Below are 21,941 nucleotides of genomic sequence, written 5' to 3'. Positions count from 1 at the left end.
TTACTCTCATAGGATAGAAAACATAGAACAAATGGACACATTCCTAGAAACATGAAATAACAAAGCTAGATATAAAACTTCTGAATAGCCAATATAAATTAATGAAATTACAAACATAATTAAACCAACAAAACAAATTCCAGGTCTTGATGGATTCAGCACTGAGTTCTACAGGAAATTAATACCAATACTCATCGAAATAATGATTTTTTTTAAAAAGCAATTCTCTCTAATTCATTCTGGGAGGTAAATATTACTCTGATACCAAAACCACAGAAAGACCAAAACAAAAAAAGAACATAAGAGGCCAACATCTCTAATGAATGTAAATGCAAAAATTCTCAGTAAAATGCTGGCAAACAGGATGTAGCAAATCATCAAGATTATACATCACAACCAGTGGAATTCATCCCAGGAATGCAGGGACGGTGCAGCATACACAAATCAAAAAATGTATTACACCATATTAACAGAGCAAAAGACAAAAATCACATGATCCTCTGAATAGATGCACAAAAAGCTTTTGATAAACTCTACCACTTATTCGTGGTAAAACCCCTAGATAAAATTGAAATAGATAGTCTTTACCTCATCTATGACAAACCAAAGCCAACATCATACTAAATGATCAAAAAATGAAAGATTTCCCTCTAAACTCAGGAATAAGATAAAGTTTCCCACCATCATTATTCTTTTTCAATGTAGTTCTGGAAACTACAGTCAGAAAACCTATACAGAAGAGAGAAATAACAGAAAGAAAAGGAAGAAGTTAAATAATCACTCTTCACAGTTGACATGGTACTCTACATAGAAGAACCCAAAAACCCCACCAACAGGCTTCTAGACCTAATAAGCAAATTCAGCAGCATGGGTACAAAGTCAATACTAAAGAGTCAATATCATTCCTGTACACAAGCAACAAATTCAGTGATAGAGATTTAGGGAAACCACATCCTTCACATAATGTAAAAAATGAAATGCTTATGAATAAATCTAACAAATGAAGTAAAAGATCTACTCAGGGAAAATTACAGAACTTTGAAAAAAGTAATTTAAGAGAAATTCAGAACATGGAAAGATATCCCTTGCTCACGGACAGGAAGAGCCAACATTGTGACAATGGCCATACTCCCAAAACTTAATACAGATTTAATGCCCAATTAAAATACCACCAGCATACCACACAGACCTAGATAGAGATAATATTCCTAAAATTCATATGCAACCATAAGAGACCTAGAATTGCAATGGCAGCCCTAGGCAACAAAGGCAAGATAGGAAGCATCACAATCCCAGACTCCAAAATGTACTGCAAGGCTGCTGTAATAAAATCAGCAGGGAACTGGCAAAAACAACAGACCTGACTCTCAGTGGAACAGAGCAGAAGATCCAGACAACTACAAACACAATCATACACCTTATATTTGACAAAGGGGCCAAATATATTCACTGAAGACAGCACCTTCAGTAAGTGGTCTTGGAAAAAATGACTTTCTACATGCTAAAGACTTAAACTAGACCCATGTCTATTAACCACACACTAACCTACACACAAAATGAATCAAAGATCTAAATATTAAGACAGAAACACTAAACCTACTGAAAGAAAAAGTAGTTAGAAATTTCGAGGATGTAGAGGTAAGCTGAGAGTTCATCAAGAAAAGTCAAACTGCATGGGAAGTACTTCAAAGAATCAACAACTGGGATCTTACCTTATTAAAGAGTTTTTTCACATCAAAAGAAAACACCAACAGAGAGAAAAGGAAAACCTACAGATTGGGAAAAGATATTTTCCACCTGTCCCTCAGATAAAGGATTTTTATCTAGAAGATACAAAGAATTGAAAACAAATCAGGCCCCCAAATTTAAAGAACCAATCCAAAGATGAGCACCTGAGATGAATACACACTTCACAGATGAAGAATTACAAATTGCAACTAAATATATGAAAAAATGTTCCATATCATTGGTCATTCAAGGAATACAAATTAAAACTACATTCATGCCACAAAGAATTGCTAACATCAAGAAATTAACCAATAAGAACTGCTGGCAGGGCAGTGGGAGAAAAGGAAAGGAAGCCTGTTCCATTATTGATGGGAGTGTAGACTGGTAAAACCACTATGGAAATCAGTATGGAAATTCCTCAAAAAACTAGGATTAGAAGTTCCATTCCTCCCAGATACTCCTCTTCTGTGTATTTTCCCAGAATTGAAAACATGATATCACAGCAATATGTGTGCACCCATTTTTGTAGCAGTACAAATTGTAATAGCTAAATCTTGGAAATAACCCAAATGCCTGTCAACTGAGGAATAGATAAAAATACGTGATAATGTTACATAATGGAATGCTATTCAGCTATAAAATAGGATAAGCTCGAGACTTTTATAGATAAATGAATGTAATTAGAAACTACACTCATAAGTTTAATAAATCAGACTTGCATATGTTGCTAGTGTAAAAAACTGAAAGAGTGAATAAGATCCCAAAGTCACAATAGATATAGTAAAAGGAAAAGAAACTGCTCAAAGGGAAATTATATTGTTTGATCAGTCTTGCATGCCTATATCTGGTAGCCTGGAAATTAATTTTAAGGATGGCAATATGCAGTATAATAACCATTATTGAATTCCTATGGCTTTCCATTTTCTTCAATTTATTTTTCCAGGGTATTATAATTTTCCCTGAATAGATCTTTTACTTCTTTTGTTTAGATTCATTCCTAAGTATTTCATTTTTTGTACACTATTGTGAAGGGTATGGCTTCTCACTTCTCTCTCAGTGAGTTTATTCTTTGTGTATAGGAATGCTGTTGATTTTTGAGGGTTGATTTTGTATTACTGAATTTAGCTATTATGCATAAAGAAGTCTTAGAATACAGTTTTGGGGGTCTCCTATGTAGAGCATGATGTCATCTGCAAATAATGATAATTTAAGTTATTCTTTTTCTATTCTTCCTCCTTTTACTTCTCTCTCTTGTCTAATTGCTCTGGCTAGTATTTCCATCATTATATTGTATAGAAGTGGTGATAATGGACATCCTTGTGTTTTTCCTGATTTTAAAGTGAAGGCTTTCAGTTTTTGGCCATTTAATATGATACTGGCTGTTGGTGTGTCATACATAGCTTTTATCAGATTGAAATAAAGACCATCTATTCTAATTTTATTTAAAGTTCTTATCACAAATGAGTGTTGGACCTTATCAAAAGCTTTTCTCCATATATAAAAATGATCATGTGATTCTTATTTTTGATTGTAATGCTATGGTGGATTACATTTATTGATTTGCATATGTTGAACCATCCCTTAATTCCTGGGATGAATCCATCTTGGTTGTGTTGTATAAATTTCTTGATGATTTGCTGTATTCTGTTTGCCAGCATTTTATTGAGAAGTTTGCATTTATGTTCACTAGGGAGATTGGCCTGTAGTTCTCTTGTTTGCTTGGATCTTTCTCTGGTTTTAGTATTAGAGTAATACTTGCTTCCAGGAATGAGTTATGGAGAATGTCTTCCCTTTCAATTTCATTGAAGATTTTGAGGAGTGTTGGCATAAATCTTCTTTGAGTTTCTTGTAGAATTCTGCAGTGAATCTATCTGGGCTTTTCTTTGTTGGTAAGATTTTAATTACATTCAGGTTCACTAATTGAAATTGGATTATTCAGCAGTTTTACATCTTCTTGATCCAGTTTCAATAATTCATATGTTTCTAGGAATCTATTCGTTTCTTCTGTGTTATCAAACCTATGAAAGTAGAGGTTTTTGAAGTAGATATTGAATGATCTTTTGTATTTCCACAGGGTCTATACTGATTTTACCCTTTTCATTCTTTATTGCATGAATTTGAGTTATTTCTCTCATTTTTTTTACTAAGGTTAGCTAGGGGCTTATCAATTTTATTTATTCTTTCAAAGAACTCACTTTTCAATTCATTGATTCTTTGTATTGTTTTCTTACTCTATTGAATTGATTATTGCTCTGATCTTTATACTTTCCTCTCTTCTTTTGGATTTGACATTGACTTGCTCTTCTTTTTCTAGATGTTTAGCATCAGGTTGTTTATTTCTATTTGTTCTGTTTTCCTGATGTGGAATTCATCACAATAAATTTTCCTCTGAGGACTGCTGTCATTGAATCCAACAGGTTCTGGTAAGTTGTATTTGCATTTTCATTTGCCTCTAGATATTGTTTACTTTCTTCTTTAATTTCCTGTGTGACCTACTGAATGCTCAGGAGTGTATTATTCAGTTTTCATGTGTTTGTGGGGTTTTTGCAGTTTCTTTTATCATTAATTTCTAGTTTCATGCACTATGGTTTGATAACATGCATGGGATGATTTCCATTATTTTGCATTTATTTATGCATGATCTATGGGCTAGTATGTGATCGATATTAGAGAATGTCCTATGTGATACTGAGAAGAATGTATATTCTGATGTTGTTGGGTGGAACACTCTGTATATGTCCACTAAGTCTATTTTTTCACAGATGTAATTCAGTTCACCTATTTCTTTGCTGATTTTCTGTCTAGTTCATCTGTCTATTTGTGTCAGTGGGGTGTTAAGGTCTCCCATTATCATTGCTTATTTGATGTTTCATTTCTGTTAATATTTGTTTTGTATACCTAGGGCTCTTGAATTTGCTGCATATATATTTAAGATTTTTATCTTTTCCTCATGAAGTTTTCCTCTAACTAGTATACAGTGACTTTTTTTTATCTCTTTTTGATTATTCTTGCTTTCAAGTTCACATAGTCTGCAAACAGAATAGCTACCCCCTGCTCTTTTTTCTTGGTTCCTGTTGCATGAAGTATTGTTTCCCATCCTTTGACTTTGAGTCTGTAAGTTTTCTTTTGGGTTAGATGGGTTTCTTGTAGACAGTGTATGATTGGATGTTGTTTTTTGATCCACTATGCCAGTCTGTCTCTTTTACTTGGTGAATTGAGACCATTTACATTAATGGTCTCATTAATGTAACCAAATGTATTGGTTTACTTTTGACCTATTATCTTTCTGCTGTTGATTCTTTACCTTTCCCTTCTAGTTCAATTGTTTGCCTTGCTTAGTGTTTTTTTCTATGTCTATCTAGAATGTCTTTTGGTATTCTTTCCAAGGTTGGTTTGATGATCATGAAGTTCTTCAGCTGTTCTTTGTCATGGAAGTTTCTTATTTCTCCCTCAGGTTTTTTTTTTTTTTTTTTTTTGTCTTTTTCCTTTTTATCGGTACTGGGGATTGAACGCAGGACTGCCTGCTTTCAAGGCAGGTGCTTATGCCACTGAGCTAAATCCCCAGCCCCCAACTCTCCCTCAGTTTTGAAGGACAATTTTGCATAGTACATCTATCTGGATTGGAAGTCATTTTCCTTTAGGATCTGCAATTCTTCACTCCATGATCTTCTTCACTTCGTTGTTTGTGTGGAGAAGTCTCCTCTGTGATTCCAATAGGCTATCCTTTATAAATGATCTGTCTCTTCTCTCTAACAGCTTTTAATATTCTGTTCTAATGCTGGATTTCTGAGATGTTGATTATTGTATTTCTTGGTATAATTTTATTTTGGTTATGGCTATTTGGAATTTTATATGCTTCACTTATCTGTATTTCAGTTTCCATTCTCATGTTTGTCAAATTTTCAGCTATTACTTTTGTAAATATCCTCTTAATGTCATTTTTGTTTTTATCTTCTTTTTCATTTATACCTATCAATCTTGTGTTGTTTTTCTTTACATGATCTTACAGCTGTTGAATTATTTCCTGATTCCTTGTTATTTTTTAAAAGATCTCTCCTTTCCTTTTCACTAGTTGCAATTTTGAGTTCTGAAAGTCTATCTTCACTTTCATTGAGGTGGTTTTGCTAATTTGCGATGGAGTTTTTGGTTTCCTGTATATCCCTTTGAATATGTTTCATGCATTCTCTTTCTTATATTGTTCAATCAGAGTTTCCATCTTTTTGCATTGTTTCTCTAATTCTTTAACTATGCCTTCTTTAGATATGTTCAACATTTCTTTCATTACATTTATCATTTCTTCCTTTACTTGGGAGATTATTTCTGCTCTGAGTTTTTTTATAGCTTCCCAGAGTTATTTCTTTACTTCAGTTGCTATCATTTCAGCAGCTTCAAGTGTATGGCTTACACTGTGTTCTATATCTTGTCTCCTAGGCTTGCCTGGGATGGACTGAATGTTTGAGATTGAATTTTGCTCTTTCATTTTGTCATTTTCCTATATTCCCTTAGGGAAGCTGAAAGCAAGGCCTCAGTTGTTTTTTTTTTTTTTTTTTTTTTTTTTTTTGTTGTTGTTGTTGAGAATATCTATCCTTATTGCAGGGAGTTTTCCCAGTTGAGTGGATGTGGATGTCCTTAGACAGACCTTACCAGGTGTCTCCCAGCCACTTGTGGTCACTGAGCAGGACCCTACCAGTCTTGGAGCGGCATGCCAAGCCTTCTCCATGGGATGGAAATCGCTGTCTGCCATTTCACCTCCTGAGGCAGAGCACAGGCAGCTCTGGACCCCTGAAGGGTCACTGGGTGGGGCACAAATAGCCCTGAAGGCCCTTCCCATGGGTCCTCTCATGATGTGGGATGCTGAGTGTGGGTCCTACCAGTCTTGGAGCTACACACCAAGGCTTTCCCATGGGGTGGAAATTGCTGTGCACATTTTTGGCTCACAAAGTGGAGGGCAGATGGCTGCAGGCCACTTGGGGATTGATGGATGGGGCCCACATAGGGCTTGAGGAAGCTTCCCATAGGTCCTCTGGTGAAGTAGGATACTAGGCAGGGCCCTGCCAGTCTTGGAGCAAAGGTCCAGTGGTTCCCTGTAGGATAGAGATCGCAGCACATGCAGTTTTGGCTCACAAGGCAGAGCACAGGCATCTGTGAGACATTTGGGGGTCATTGGGCAGGGCCCAAATAGTCCTGGAGGGCCTTCCTGTGGGTTCTCTGATGATGGGTGATGCTGGGTAGGGGCCTACCCATCTCGAAGCGAAACACCAATGCTTCCCCATGGCATGGAGATTGTTGTGCATTCTTTTGGCTCACAAGGTTAAGCACAGGCAGGTGCAGGCCACTGGGGGTCATTGGTTGGGCTGGATTTTAATTCTTTAAGCAGTTTATATCCCAAAGGATTATTCTTATGAATATTTTGTTGTAGTTCATTGGAAATTTGCCTGTCCCAAAGGGCTCTCCATAAAGCACAGCCTGTGTAACCAGTCTTTGATTGGGAGACACTATTTTTTTATCAACCATAAATGGAAGGGAAGAAGGAAGAGGAAGAGAATGGGAGTAGAGCTCTTTATCCTCATTTATACACTCTCAAGAGGGTACTAGATAAGGGATACTTTTCCACAGTTAAAGGACAAAGAAATGCACAGACAAAATTCCATGTGGAGAATGTTTCAGGGGATATAGCAGAGCCTTGAGTATCATCATGCTCCAAACCTTCTCCTACTCTATCCCAACTTTGTACATTCAATGTGCCAGTCTGAGGAAGCCAAGGATTATGTTTGATAACATTTTTCAACATATGAGAGAGCAACTGGGTACTGACTTGAGTACCAGACTGGCACACCAGAATTTCCAAAACATAGATATAAAGTGGTATTTCAACTGACAATTCTACTCTATTACCCTGGCTGATAAAGTTCTCCAAGTTTTTGTTTTCTTTTTTTTTTAATTTATTTAAAGGAAAAAAAAACAGAAAAAGGTTAAAGTAATACATAATTTTTAAAAAAGTAAATGGTAAGAAATCAGTAGTTGGTAAATTACATATTTTCCACTTAGAAATAATTGTTCAAGTTATGTAAATAAAGCATCAAAGTAAACATTTAAACACCAAGACTGCAAATAGTTCTGTTCAATGAACCAACAAAAACTTAGTAATATGATTATCAATCCTACACAATTAAACATACATACAGTTATATCCTTTAGAGCATTTTCTTTTTCTCTATTACAGTAGCAATTACATGTTCTGGGTTTTATTGCTCCTACATTTCTTATTACTTTTTACACTAGAGACACAATGTGATATTTATAAATATGACTTATTTATTTCACTAATGAGGATAGCCTCAACTTGTCTACATTTGCCTATGAAGGCCTCAAGATCATACTTTTTATAGCTGAGTAATATGCAATTATGTAAAAATACCATATCTTTTTAATCTGCTGTGTGCTTGATGGGCATCTTGATTATTTCCAAGATTGATCTATTACAAATTGTGCTGCTATGAACATGGATGCACATATATCACTGTGATATGACATTTCCAGTTTTTCTGGGAAAATAACCAGGAGAGGAATAGCTGGGTTGAATGGAACTTCCAATCCTAGTCTTCTGAGAAATCTTCATACTGATTCCATAGTGGCTGCACCAGTCTACATTCCCACCAACAGTGGAGCAGTATTCCTTTTTCCCCAGCAGCCTCGCCAACATTTGTTACCAGTTGATTTCTTGATGGCAGCTATTCTTTCTGAAGTGAGATGAAATCTCAATGCTCATTGATTTGCATTTCTCAAATGACCAGTGATGATGAACATTTCTTCATGTATTTATTTGCCATTTGTATATCTTTATCTGTGAAATGTGTGTTCATCTCCAATGCCCATTGTTGCAGAGGTTCTTTGAATTTGGGGGGCTTCATGTTTTTCAATTCTTTATACGTTCTAGATATAAGTCCTTTGTAAGTGCAGAAACTTTTCAATAATGTGAGATGCCAGTTTTTGATTCTTTGAAGTGTTTCCCATGCAGATTGTGTTGTATTCATAAATTCTCTGCCTACCCTTATGTCTCTAAGACTTCTATCTACCTTGTCTTTCAGTAGATTTAGTGTTGATGGTATTCTTATTGAGATTGCATTGAATCTATATAACAGTTTTGGGAGAATAGCCATTTTCACAATATTTGTTCTTCCTATCCATGAGAAAGGGATGTCTTTCCATTTTCTGAGATCCTCTTCAATTTCTTTTTTCAGTGTATTATAATTTTTTCTGAATAGATCTTTCACTTCTTTTGTGAGAGTAATTCCTAAATATTTCATTTTTGGTTGCTAGTGTGAAGGGCGTGGCTTCTCTTATTTCTCTGTCAGTTATTTTCTTGTTAGTGTATAGGAATGCTATTGATTTTTGAGTATTGATTCTGTATCCAGGTAATTTCCTTAATCATCATAGATGCAAAATTTCTCAACAAAATACTTGTAAATGGAATGCAATAAATAATTAAAAGATCATACATCATGAACCAGTCACCTTCATTCCAAGACTGCAAGAATAGTCCAACATTCATAAATCAAATGAAGTATACCACACAAACATAAATAAAGATTAAAAATTACATGATCATCTCAACAGATTTAGAAAAAGACTTGGACCAAATCCAAAATCCATTCATGATGAAAACCCTAAGAAAAATAGGTATAAGAGAATTTTACTTAACCTGATAAAAGCCATTTATGGCTTTTGTCAACATCATATAAAATGGAGCATTCTCTCCAAAATCAGGAAGAAGACAAGTGTTTCCATTCTTACCATTCCTCTTCAATATTGTGAAAATTAACTGATTATATCAACTTGAGTAAAAAACACCCCACTAAATTTGCAGCCCACAGACTTTGCAGGTTGAACATCATCAGTACTTTGTGGAATATGCAAATGTGGAGGGGAGCCAAAAAAGAGCTTTATGGGTAGAGACTATTGTGCAGTGTTAGAAGTCCCATTTGTTCCAGGTATCCCACTTCTGGGCATATTCCCAGAAGAACTGAAAGCATCATACCACAGTCATATATGTGCACCCATGTTTATAGCAGCACAATCTGTAATAGCCAGTTCTTGGAAACAACCTAATTGTCTATCAACTAAGGAATAGATAAAAAAAAATAGTGGTATTTTTATACAATGGAGTACTACTCAGCTATAAAGAAGTATCACATTGAGATATTTCTAAACAAATGGGCACAGCTTGAAATCATACTTATAAGTGAATTAAATCAACCCCACATGTATAAATACCTAATATTTTCCCTAGCATAAGAAATTATAACAATACATAAAATTATGTGGTAATCATGATTCTCCATTATATTGCTTTGAAGCCTTATAAATTTTTCATTCATTAATTGGAATGGTTTTAATCGGGGCTATTTGATTTTATTGTCTGTGATGGTGTGAACAGCTATTTTGGAGAAAACAAGACATCATAATAACTAGTGCTGATTTAATATCATCTTGTTTTGAAGTCCCATCAACCTTTTGTTCTTCTGTCTCCAGTTTTAACATGTTGTATCTTATTGGATTTTATTATATGTGATAATATAAACAAAAACTTTTATAGACAAGGAGATAATATAGAAAGTATTGTTCGTTTTCTGTTAGTTGGTTCTAAATACCCTGTAATACTGTCATTCTCTTGAATGGTTTTACATTTTCTTTATATGTTTGATGCTACAGTATACAAAGTTACACCCAAATATTTCAAGGAAAGAGACAGTATGGTAACTGCTTTTATGTTGGGATATCTTGTGGTGAAACGGTATGTTGCTTAAATTGTTATGTTCTGACCTGTGCTGTTTTGTTGTTATGTCCTATTTTATCTCAATCTCCGTTTTTTTTTATTATTTATTATCTTTTTAATTAAGGGAAAAATAAATAAAAAATAGCAGAATATATTATAGTAACCCACTCTGGTTTGCTATTAACTTGATTTGAAACCCTATATTGTTTTCACCATCTTATTTTGACTTATTTTACTCTATTCTCATTTGCTTGATAGTATCAAGTTTGAGAGTATAAGCAACAACTTTAACGACAATAAGATTCACTATGATGCCCATTCTGGTTTGACTATTATCTTCTTTTGAAGTCTTGTAATGTCTCCAATGTTTTGGTTTTATTGGTTTTGTTCTTTACTGTTTTGTTCAATTTTATTATACCTCATGATATAGGCAATTCTTTTTAAGATAGCAAGAGGCATTATGGTAACCACTGTTGATCACCTTGTCTTCTGTTTTTACATCATTTACTATGTCCATGCTTTTGATTTGACTGACTGTTTTGTCATATTTGGTTTTATTCTCTTCAAAAAAGGTAATTAGAACTGTGGGAACAATAAAACGCAAAATGTGTAATTGTCGTTGTAAAAAAGAGAGGAAAACAAAGTGCTCTAAAGGCTATAACTGCATGTATATTTAAGTGTATAAGATAGATAACCATATTACTGAGTTTTTGTTGGATCATTGAACAGAACTGTTTGCAGTCTCACTGTTTGAATGTCCACTTTATATGCTTTAATTTTGTAACTTGAACAAATATTTCTAAGATGACAATATGTAATCTATTAACTAGTGATTTCCTACTGTTTATTTTTTTGAAATTCTGTATTACTTATACCCTGTTTCTCTTTTATTTCTTTTTCTCCTTAAATGAAATTTTAAAAAAGAATATTTACCCCTGCTTTTTTCTGGTTTCTTGTTGCATGGAATACTGTTTTCCATCCTTTGAGTTTTAATCTATGAGTTTCCTTTTGGGTCAGATGTGTTTCTTGTATACAGCATATTGTGGCATCATGTTTCTTGATCCATTCTGTCAACCTGTTTCTTTTGATAGGTGTATTGAGGCCATTCACATTTATGGGGATCACTGATATGTATTGGCTCGGCTTTGCCATGTTATGTTCCAGTTGTTTGCTTTTTGCTTTTCTCCCTTGTTTAATTGCTTGTCCTACCTGGTGGTTTCTTACTGTTGTTTTTCTAGGGATTGTGATCATTTTTATCTCTGTCTAGTATGTCTTTCAATACTCTTTCCAGGGTTGATTTGGTGGATGTGAATTTTTTCAGTTGTTCTTTGTCATGAAAATATCTTGTTTCTCCATTAAATTTGACTGAACGTTTTTCTGGGTACATCAGTCTTGGTTGAAAGTTGTTTTCTTTCAAGGCTTGAAATACATCACTCCAAGCTGGTCTTGACTTGATGGTTTGTGCTGAAAAGTCTGCTGTGATTCTAATGGCCTTTCCTTGATAGGTGAGTTGTGTCTTTTCTCTAACAGCATTTAGTATTCTGTTTTTATGCTGTATGTCTGAGATCTGAATCAATGTCTCTTGTACCTGATCCTGGTAGACTAGATGTTTGAGATTGCATTTTGCTTTTTTTTTTTTTTTTTTTTTTTTTGCCATTTTCCTCTTTTGAGTTAATGTTTGGTGATTCACCCCACTAGTGTCAACTGTTGGTAATGTGTGTCTTGGGGTCCTAATGTGAGGTTGATGTTTGTCCAGTTGCTGGGTCCCACAAGAATAGGTGGGCTAGTCACCTGACTTCCCCCTGCAGGGGCTGTTGGGTGAGTCCTATATTCTCCCTGGGCTGACAAGGCTGGTAGTATTGATGTAGGTCAACTTTTAGTTCCCGCTTTTACTTTATCTTGTGGTTATTCCAGGTCACCAAATCTCCCTGTCTATAGTTTTTGTGTTGGCAGAGGCCCTACTGTGTCCCTATTTTGTACCTTTGTGTCTCATAAGCCCTTGTGATTTTCTCCATGTTGGAGGAGTCCTCATTTGCACACTCTTCATCCTGCCCGAAGTTTTCTGTGTGCAGGAAAGAGTCACCCACAGTCTTGTCAGACTCACCAAGGTCTTACAGTTAGTTGGAGGGAGCTTTACTACTAGCCCTTTTTACCCACTCTACACCTGTATTTTATGGGCATAATCACCACACTGACTAGAGCTTGCTGAGATCTGTTTGGGTGAGGCAGTTACTGAATCTCCCTTCGAGCTAGCACAGTTAATCCGCTATAGGCCAGGGTTGTGGGAGAAAGGGTGGGAGCTTAAGATCAACAGCAATGTTAGGTCCAGGAGGTAGGGAGTCTCTGAGGGGCCAGTAGATGTCCTGGGTCTGGGCATCTGCTGGGCGTGGGCCATGGTCTTAGGGCAGCATGGCATTCCTCAGTGCTGACTGGAGTTGTGCAGAAAGTGGGCAGCTGTGTGGTTCAAGCACCAAGGGCAGCACACATTCCCCAGGGCCAGCAGGAGTCATGCAGAAAGCACGAGGTGGCTCAGGCCAAGGTCCCAGGGTAGTATGGGATTCCTCAGTGCTGGCTGGAGTTGTGCCTATTTCCAGGTTTTGAGTGATGTTTCAAAACTTCCTTAATGCACTGTGAATCACCTGGCCTACTTTTGGCTCTTGGTCAGACTGCTGGCAACTGCTTGCCACTTGGAACTCTCTGGGTGTGGGCCAGTTGGACCCACAGGGACTCTGTGTCCTCTGGTGATTTCAGATGCAGAGCAATGTCTTACTGCATGGGAGCGAAGTTCTAAGGCTTCCAATGTACTGGAATTCAACCCCTGTTCTGTCTGGGTTGGGGCCAGATTTTGAGCCCTGCGTGCTGCTTGGAGTTCACTGGGCATGGCCCAGTTAGGTCTGAGGGTGCTGTGTGCTTTAGGGTGATTTCAGACACAGGGTGTGGTCTTACTGCCTGAGAGTGATGTTCTAAGTTTTACCCTTGTTCTGGGATTCAACAGGTGCTGGAGGTCAGGGCCCAGGACTGGATTCCAAGCCCTGCTTCCTGCTTGGAGTTCACTGGGCATGGCCCAGTTAGGCCCCTGGACACCATGCCTCTTAGGGTGATTTCAGAGGCAGGGTGTTGTCTTACCACCTTGGCGTGAAATTCCAAGGTTCCCCTGTGTGCTGGAATTCAACCCTTGTGGTCAGGGCCCAGGACTGGAATCTCGGTACGCTATTTGTTGCTTGGAGTTCTCTAGTAGTGGCCCTGTTTTTGTTTTCTTTGCCAGTCAGTACTCGTTTTGTTTTCTTTATCAGCTGGCTCAGGTCCTCTCTGCTGCAGAACTTCCCATCACTTACTACACCTTCAGCTCAAGGGGGCCTTCTCCAGTGTTATGCTATTTGGGTGCCACTTGTAGGAACTAGCCTAAGAGTTTATCACTTGAGTGATGGAACAGACAAAGAGGAAAGATAGGACACAGAACTAACTTTGAAAGAGGTGCCAGGGGACTCTCTGTCCTCCAATAAGAGATAAATTTGTAGGCTAACTCATGTACATATAGAATTCCCAATACACATATGTATATTCTTTACTAAATACATTGAGTGTTCACATCCCAGTGACTCTTATGATCCCTTCACTACAAAACTGGAGTTAACTAAGACTCAGTACCTCTTTCTGCCAGGTTTCAGGCTTTTTTGCAGTTTGATCCAGTCTGAATTCTTGGATTATGAATTCTTGCTGTTATTCTCCCTGGATGTGATGGTGGATTTAGCAGACAAATTCAGTGGCATTAAATTGTCCACTGAATTAGAATTATTCCTATGCATGCAATTCAGTTAAAGCAGTAACAAGCTAATCTGTTTCAATGGTGTCAGAGCTAGCTGAGAAACAACATACAATAAGCCCCTGTTTTGGCTCTCCCTTTAGCAGTGAGAACACAACACCAATGTGAATCCATTGGAACTTGGAAACCTTGGAACTTCACTCCAAGGTAGTAAGACGACACCCTGCCTCTGAAATCACCCTAAGAGGCATGGTGCCCAGGGACCTAACTGGGCCATGCCCAGTGAACTCCAATCCTGAATAGCTCAGACTGAATCTGTTTCCTGATCACAGGTCCTGGATCTTTGATCACCATTCCCTGCCTTTTAGAGACTCACCCCAGTCCACTCTCCAACTGTTAACAATCTCCAGTGACCATTGATAAGATTATTTCCAAAAGATGAAAAATATTTCCAAAAGATGAGAAGTATAAAACAAAAAGCAGCCTTTATTCTGAGAACACGGAGAGAGATGACCAGCACCCCCTACCGCTGGCGTCTGGTGATCTCTCCAGCAGACACATGGCGTGGGGGTGTGTAAGTAGCCTCGGTTTGGGTTGGAACCTAAGGAGGACATTAGGGATGCACAGGTAGCCCATTGGTCCTAGGTTTGGCGCCATAGGTAAGTTTCCAGGGGCGGGAAGATGGTGTCACAGGTAAATTCCTAGGGGCGGGGGAGATAGGGGATTCCTGGTTCCAGTTGAGGTTTTCCTGGCTACAGTGTCCTGTCTGGGCCAAAACCCTTTCAACCATCTTTCCCTCATCAATTCTGGGACCTTTGCAGTATAAAGCCACCAAGGGACTTCTCCAAGTTTGAAAATCAACTAAACTTCTCCAAGTTTGATCAGGAAGGCCTTCCTGATCTGTGCCTACCATGTGCAGCTATGTCCTGGGGCCCTTTTAATGCATAGATTCACCACCTGTTACCACTGGAAGGTTTCTCAAGAATCAGACAAATTAATGTCCTTCCTGCTTTCTCCAACTTCAAACTTTATAGACAGCTTGTCTTCAGGGAGCTGAGCTACTAGAACTCACTGTTCCCCCATCTTGTCCTCTCCCTGTGTTTTTTGTTGATGTTCTCTGAGTCTCCAACATAGCTCTTCCTTTACTCAGCCATGTTAGATCATCCAACTCATTTCTTCTCATTGGATCTTTAATCACCTTCTATGATGTCACTTTCCTCTACTCAACCATGCTGAATCTCTTGTTCCAGACTGTTGCCTTGTCCAAGAGGTAGTCCATTGTCTGGGTGGCATTTCTGCTGTCCTGAATAGAAAGGGGAACAAATCAGCTCCAAGTTGGCAGAGGCTGAGCAAGTTTCATTTTTTGCACATGGACTTCTATTGTTCTAGCACAGTTTGTAAAAAAGACTATGTTTTCCCCAATTGCCTCTGTGCTTTTGTATACAATCAGTTGACTGTATATGAGTGGTTCTATTTCTGAAATATTTATTTTATTCTTTTGCCAATACCAATACAGAGTATTATAGCTTTGAAGTAAATCTCAGAATCAGGTAGTGGGGTTCTTTCAATATTGATTTTATTTTGCTAATTATTTTAGCCATTCTAGTTCTTTTTCTCTATGATGTAAATTTTAGAATCAGTTTATCTATATCTAGAAAAATCCTAGTGGGAATTTTGATTGATAGCATGCCAAATATATAAGTTATTTTTTTTTAAATTTTATTTAAAAGGACAAAGAGAAAAAACAAAACAAAGCGGTGTAAGGGTACAAGTAATACAGAACTACAAAAAACCAGTAAGAAATCACCAGTTAATAGATTACACATTATCTTAGAGATAGTTGCTCAAGTCACAGTATCAAAACATACAAAGTGAACATTCAGAGAGACTGCAAACAGTTGTGTTCAGTGATCCAACTAAAAACATTAATATGGTCAGCTATTTAACACCCCTAAACACACTTGCAGTTGTATCCTTTAGTGCACTTTTTTCCCTCTCTTTTTTACAACAAAATTTACACATTTTGGGTTTTATTACTCCTTAGTTCTTATTACTTTTTCTTTGGAAGAGAATAAAGTCAAATATGGCAAAACAAAGCTGTCAGTCAAAACCAAGGATAGACAGAGTACATGATGTAAAAACAGAGTACAAGGTTATCAACAATGGTTACCATAATGCCTCTTGTTTCCTTAAAAAGAATTGTCTATCTCATTAGGTATTATAAAGTTGAACAAAACAGTAGAGAACAAGACCAATAAAACTTAAACATTATAAACATTACAGGACTTCCAAAGGAGATAATAGTCAAACCAGAATGGGTTACTTTGGCGTGAACAGACAGCTTTACTGTGTTGAGTCTTCTTATCCTTCATCTATCCAGAATCTACCTATTTATTTAGTATCTTATTTCTTTCAACATTTTGTAGTTTTCATAAAACAGATTCATATGTTTTGTTAGCATTATATCTAAGATTGTTATCTTATAGAGCTATTATAAATATAACCTTTTACTTTTAGTTTTTGGTTTTTAGTTGATCACATATAAGAATGTGACTAATTTGTGTGTGTTGACTTTGTATCTTATGAACTTGATAGATTCATTTGTTCAAGAAAAAAGTTTTGGAAATTCCCTGTGATTTTCTGCATATACAATTAAGTTGACTGTGTAGCACAATGGATCTGTTTCTTCCTTTTCAATCTATATGCCTTTTATTTCCTTATTTGATTTATTGTATGGACTAGGAGTTCCAGTACTATGTTGAATGAGAGTGGACATACTTGCCTTGTTTCTGATGTTAGAAAAAATCATATAAAATATGATGTTAGCTGTAGGTTTTTTTGTAGATATCTTTTATCTGTTTGAGAACTATGCCTAATTTACTGAGAGTCTTCATCATGAGTGGATGCTGTATTTTACCAAAAGTTTTATTTTTCGTATGTTGACATAGTGTAGAATTTTATTTCTTTAGGGTGAGTTACTTTGATTTTTATGTATTGAGTCCGTCTTATATTCCTGGGATAAACCATACTTTGTTATGCTGTTACCAATTCTGCATATGATCACATTTGATTGGTCTGCTTTTTGTAACTTTAATGCTGTGTCATGAAGCATAAATTTAATGTGAATTTTCTTGTCATATAATTTTTATTTTCTAATTTTGATGCAAGTGTAATGCTGGCTTCATGGAGAAATGCCAGCTTTATCTTTATTTTCCTGAAAATATTGTATAGAATTGATATTATTTCTTCTTTAAATGTATAATAAAATTTGCCTGTGAAATCATCTGGACATGGAGAATTTTGGAAAGATACTAAATTAGAAATTCAATTTTATGCAACTAATTCAGATTATCTGCTTTATTTCTACCCTTCTCGTCAAGCCTTTTATCACACTGGTCCTTGAGGTAGGAGGTTCACCAATTCATTTTAGTTTGTATCCTAGACATTATAAGTATTGTTTTAAGATTCTGAATCTAGTTTATGAAAAAGAATGACATTTTTGTTTTAGTCTTTTATGTGTTGTGGTTCCAGTATCAGTCCCATTTTCAAGTATTTAAGTCATCCCTGTGAATGCACCACCTAGCGGTCAGTTTGGGACTTGGGCTGAAGCTCTCCTTGATGGATGAATTTCCAAATCTTTGCTATGCCAGTTAAGATCAAAGCACTCACAGATCATAGGTGAACTTTTTCCTTTTCCATGTCTTTTTAATTATTTTTAGTTTCATATGCTTCTATTTTTTGTCCTTATTCAGAAACTCTCACTGTCATAGTTGTACCATTTCCAGAAAAATGTTGCAGAGGAGCTAGACAAAAAAACTTGTATGAATTCCACTTGCATTCTCTTAGCACTCTATCCCAATCTATGAAAAAGATTTCATCTCACAGAATTTTGATACTGGTGCTTCCCATTATGAACCACTTGTGCTCCTAGGCCACCTTTGCCGTTGCCACCTTTATTGTGGTACCAAAGTAGAATACATAAAAGCCCAAAGGATTTCTCTACTCTTTCTGAACTTTAATTCTCACTTGTATTTCTCAAGCCAAAGCTACAAGCTTTTTCCTGCATCTTACTCTGCTCAACAATGCTTACTTCTGGACTTCAGGCCAAATATGTGGAACTTGAAACTGTTTACATGGTTCAGACTCTGGTGTTGTGTCCTGATACACTGTGTTACTTTTTAATAACTGGGAAACAATACCTAGTTTAAAGGAAAAAAGGTTTATTTGACATGTTTTCCAGTGGTTTCAGTCCAAAGTTGGCTGGCTCCAAGGCAGAGGGCCATGGTACAAGGGCGTGGCAGATGAAAGCTGCTGATCCAATAGCAGCTAGTAAGCTGAAAGACAAAGAACACCCAGGGACAACAATACAGCCTTCCAGGTTATACCCCTAGTGACTTACCTTCAGATAGGCTTCATCTCCAAATAGCAAATTCAGCTGCTGACTCATCAGTAAATGAATTTTTATTCAGCAGTGCATGAATTCACTAGTGAGTATAACATGCCCATGATCCAGGCACCTTCCAAACATATGAGACTTTTCAGGGGTATTTTTAATCTAAACTGTAGCATCCACCCTAATCATACCTGTTTACTTTTTAGTTTTTATACAGGTTTCCAAGTTTTATATTTTTAAATGTTAACTGAAATATTAAGACCTATATATATTTATAGGATTCCAGAAGTAAACCAGGCACAGAAAGACAACTGTCACTTGATTTCACTCATATATAGAATCTAAGTTGATCTCATAGAAATTGAAAGTAGAATAGTGGTACCAGAGTGAAGGAAGCGGACATTGGGGAAAGGTTGGTTAACAAGTACTGTGCTGTAGTTAGATAGGATCAAGGAGCCCTTGTGCACTATTGCACTATATTGGGTGACTATGGATAATAATATTGTATAATTTTTAAAAAGCTAGAAGAAATACTTTTGAGTAATCATTTTTGTGATCTCACTTTATAACTTATATTTACTTATCATTTGTACATTGTTATAACACTATACTCTTTCATATATAGTGAAGGTATAATACAATATTCCCCAATCTTCCTCCCATCTCCTATCATTGTTGTATTACATTATGCTTTCATGTATTCTATAAATACATTTTTTCTATCATTACTTTAGTCAGTAATATTTTAGGACAATTACAAATATACAAAATGCAAGGATATATTTTTACTTTGTTTCTTTTCCAATACTCTCCTTTTAATTATGTAGACCCAATTTTCTGACCTATATCATGTCTCTTTGGTTTAAAGAATTTTCTTTAATATTTCTTGTAACACAGTGCATTGTGCATTGGTAAGTGTATTGGTATGCTGGGCTTAAACTTACTCTCTTCCTGTTTAATTCAGAATGCTGGGATTACAAATTTTCCACCACACCTGGCTTTGCTCTTTTTCCTTGTTATTTTTCTCTTGCATGTAACATTTGATTCTTTCTTACACTTTCTGTCCCCATACTAAAGTTAACTATCCATTATTACTTAAACAGCCATTAATATATTAGTCATAACTTTAAAATTCTGTGTCTAATAATTCCAACATCTGTGTCTTAACTGAGAATAATCCTGATAATAGCTTTGTCTTTTTACACTTTTTCTTATGGCCTGGATTCTTCCCTTTGTGCTGCTCTCTGGAGACAGTCTATATCTCCTTTCTCTTATAGATATATTTCACTACTGTTTTTGATGGTGCTTTTTAGCCTGGTAGTGAGGAATGGAGACTAGGACATTCTGTTTTATTATGACTAAGTTTCAGTCTGAGGCAGGCTTGCCCTAAATGTTAGAGATGTGATCTTCACAAGTGTTCCTGTCAAACCTCCAGGAACAAATGTAATGATAGCCCTGGCACCTTTTCCTGCCCCTCCTAAACTAGAACTTTTTCCCATTTTTCTCTCCTAGCTGTAGTGAGTTTTCACCCCTGATCTCAGCTCCTGTTCCTCTTCCTTTTTTCAGACAAAAGAATTTTTTACCTCTTAGGAGAGATAGATTAGATTGATCTGGACTATTCCAGTGGTATTGGCTACTGCACTACCAGCTGAAGTGATTTTCCACCAGTTCTCGCAAGGTACAGGTTGTGTGCTCCTTCCTTCTATTAAGGCTTTTATTTCACAGGAATATAAACAAAATGGTTTGGTAGAATTTCAACAATGGCTATTGTTATACTCCCCACCAATGCATAACTACACGTTATTTTTCTCAGCATTCTTCGGTCTTCCATGTCAGGACCTGCATTTCTAGAGGAAAACTGCCAAACTATATAAAATCACCTGTGTCTTTAGCCCTTACAGGTTTCACATTCTCACCTTGGCCCACAAATAGCTTTCGATAATACAGTAATAATTTGTACCTGAATCTTCTTAAGAGTTTTTGTTATTCAGCAGTATCTAAAGCAAGTATACAAATACTTGAGTCCTCTTACTCCCTGAAGATGCCTGTTATTATAGATTTTCTACTGCAGCTTCTGTTTTTTGATCAAGTCAAGAGTCATTAATTTGAAGTATTTTAGCTTTTTTCATATAATGATGGGAGAGTTGCTCTTTGCAACTCTACATTTCTGAGTTGATGCTAGATCATATATGTCTGGGCATGGACTTCTGAGTTTCTGTTTGTCTTCCAGCATCCATACCCCAGTTTACCAATTCCCCCACAATGGTGATCATGGTGGGTTTACCTGCTCGAGGCAAGACCTACATCTCCACGAAGCTCACAAGATATCTCAATTGGATAGGAACACCAACTAAAGGTATGTCTCTCAAGCCATTTGTTCTACAGCTCAACTATAGGCCACTAGCTAAAAATTGAATAAGGTAGGAGGCCAAGACCTTCAATGCCTAAAGTGCTTCATCACCGTTATTACCAGGATTATAATTGCTATTGATACTATTACAATTACTACTTATACTGTACCAATACCACTACATTCTTAAAAATTTTACAGTTTCATGAGCACACATTCTGTGCCCAAGTCCGTGCTGCATGGTAGGCATAAGAAAACTAGTGTTAAGACTAAATATCTATTCTCAAAATGTCCCGTGACTTCACAACAACCCTTTGAGTAACATACTATTTTATTACCATTGCTATTATTGCTATGCAGATATTACTACTTTTATTAGTATTGATCATTTCATCAGCATTTCATTGTTGAAAAAAGACTAAGGAGGTGAAGTACCTTGCCTAGAGGAACATGGCCATAAGAGAAAGAACCAATAACTGATTCCAAGCCTGACACGCACTGTGACAGATTTAATGCACAGCTGTAATGATAGCAAAATAAAAAGAATCCTGGGTCTGGGGATTTAGCTTAGCAGCATAAGTGCCTGCCTGGCAAGCGCGAGGTTGTGAGTTTGATCCCTGGTACCAAAAAAAAAAAAAAAAAAAAAGAAAATAATCCTATATTTGCCATATAGTTTTCTTTTCTCTTCCTTTTTTCTTTCTCTTGCCCATCCCAGTATCCTATCTACCCTCTTCATTGACCCTTTCATGTTTTCTTTGCCTCTTCTTTTCCTTCTTTTTCACCTTTTCTTTCTCTGTTCTCCTTTTTTTTCTCATATTGAACCCAGGGCGTCATTCATGATAAGCTTACTCTGCCACTAAGCTATATCAAACATCCCCAAATCTTTTCCTTTTCCTTATTTCTTCTTTTCCTCTATCTCTTTACATATATC

The 21,941-nt window shown here is 36.5% G+C and overlaps 1 protein-coding gene across 11 annotated transcripts in view; it reads left to right on the top strand.

Moving 5' to 3' along the window:
* Positions 1–21,941, top strand: part of Pfkfb1 (6-phosphofructo-2-kinase/fructose-2,6-biphosphatase 1) — an 81,682-nt gene that overhangs the window by 17,743 nt on the left and 41,998 nt on the right. For 7 of the 11 annotated variants that reach the window (XM_063245966.1, XM_063245967.1, XM_013156211.3 and 4 more), the window contains one exon: positions 20,891–21,016. In XM_063245966.1, the coding sequence (XP_063102036.1) occupies positions 20,891–21,016 (126 nt within the window). Of the gene's footprint in view, positions 1–4,042; positions 4,152–20,226; positions 20,339–20,890; positions 21,017–21,941 lie in introns of those variants that run through there. The other 4 variants (XM_063245969.1, XM_063245972.1, XM_063245970.1 and 1 more) reach the window with 3 other exon arrangements.

The sequence above is a fragment of the Cavia porcellus genome, unplaced genomic scaffold (assembly GCF_034190915.1).
Source record: "Cavia porcellus strain 051 isolate PalLab524CR breed Dunkin Hartley unplaced genomic scaffold, mCavPor4.1 scaffold_3, whole genome shotgun sequence".
Taxonomy (NCBI): Eukaryota; Metazoa; Chordata; class Mammalia; order Rodentia; family Caviidae; genus Cavia; species Cavia porcellus.
The sequence above is the reverse complement of the archived record's forward strand: the minus strand, read 5'-3'. Positions and strand labels throughout refer to the sequence as shown.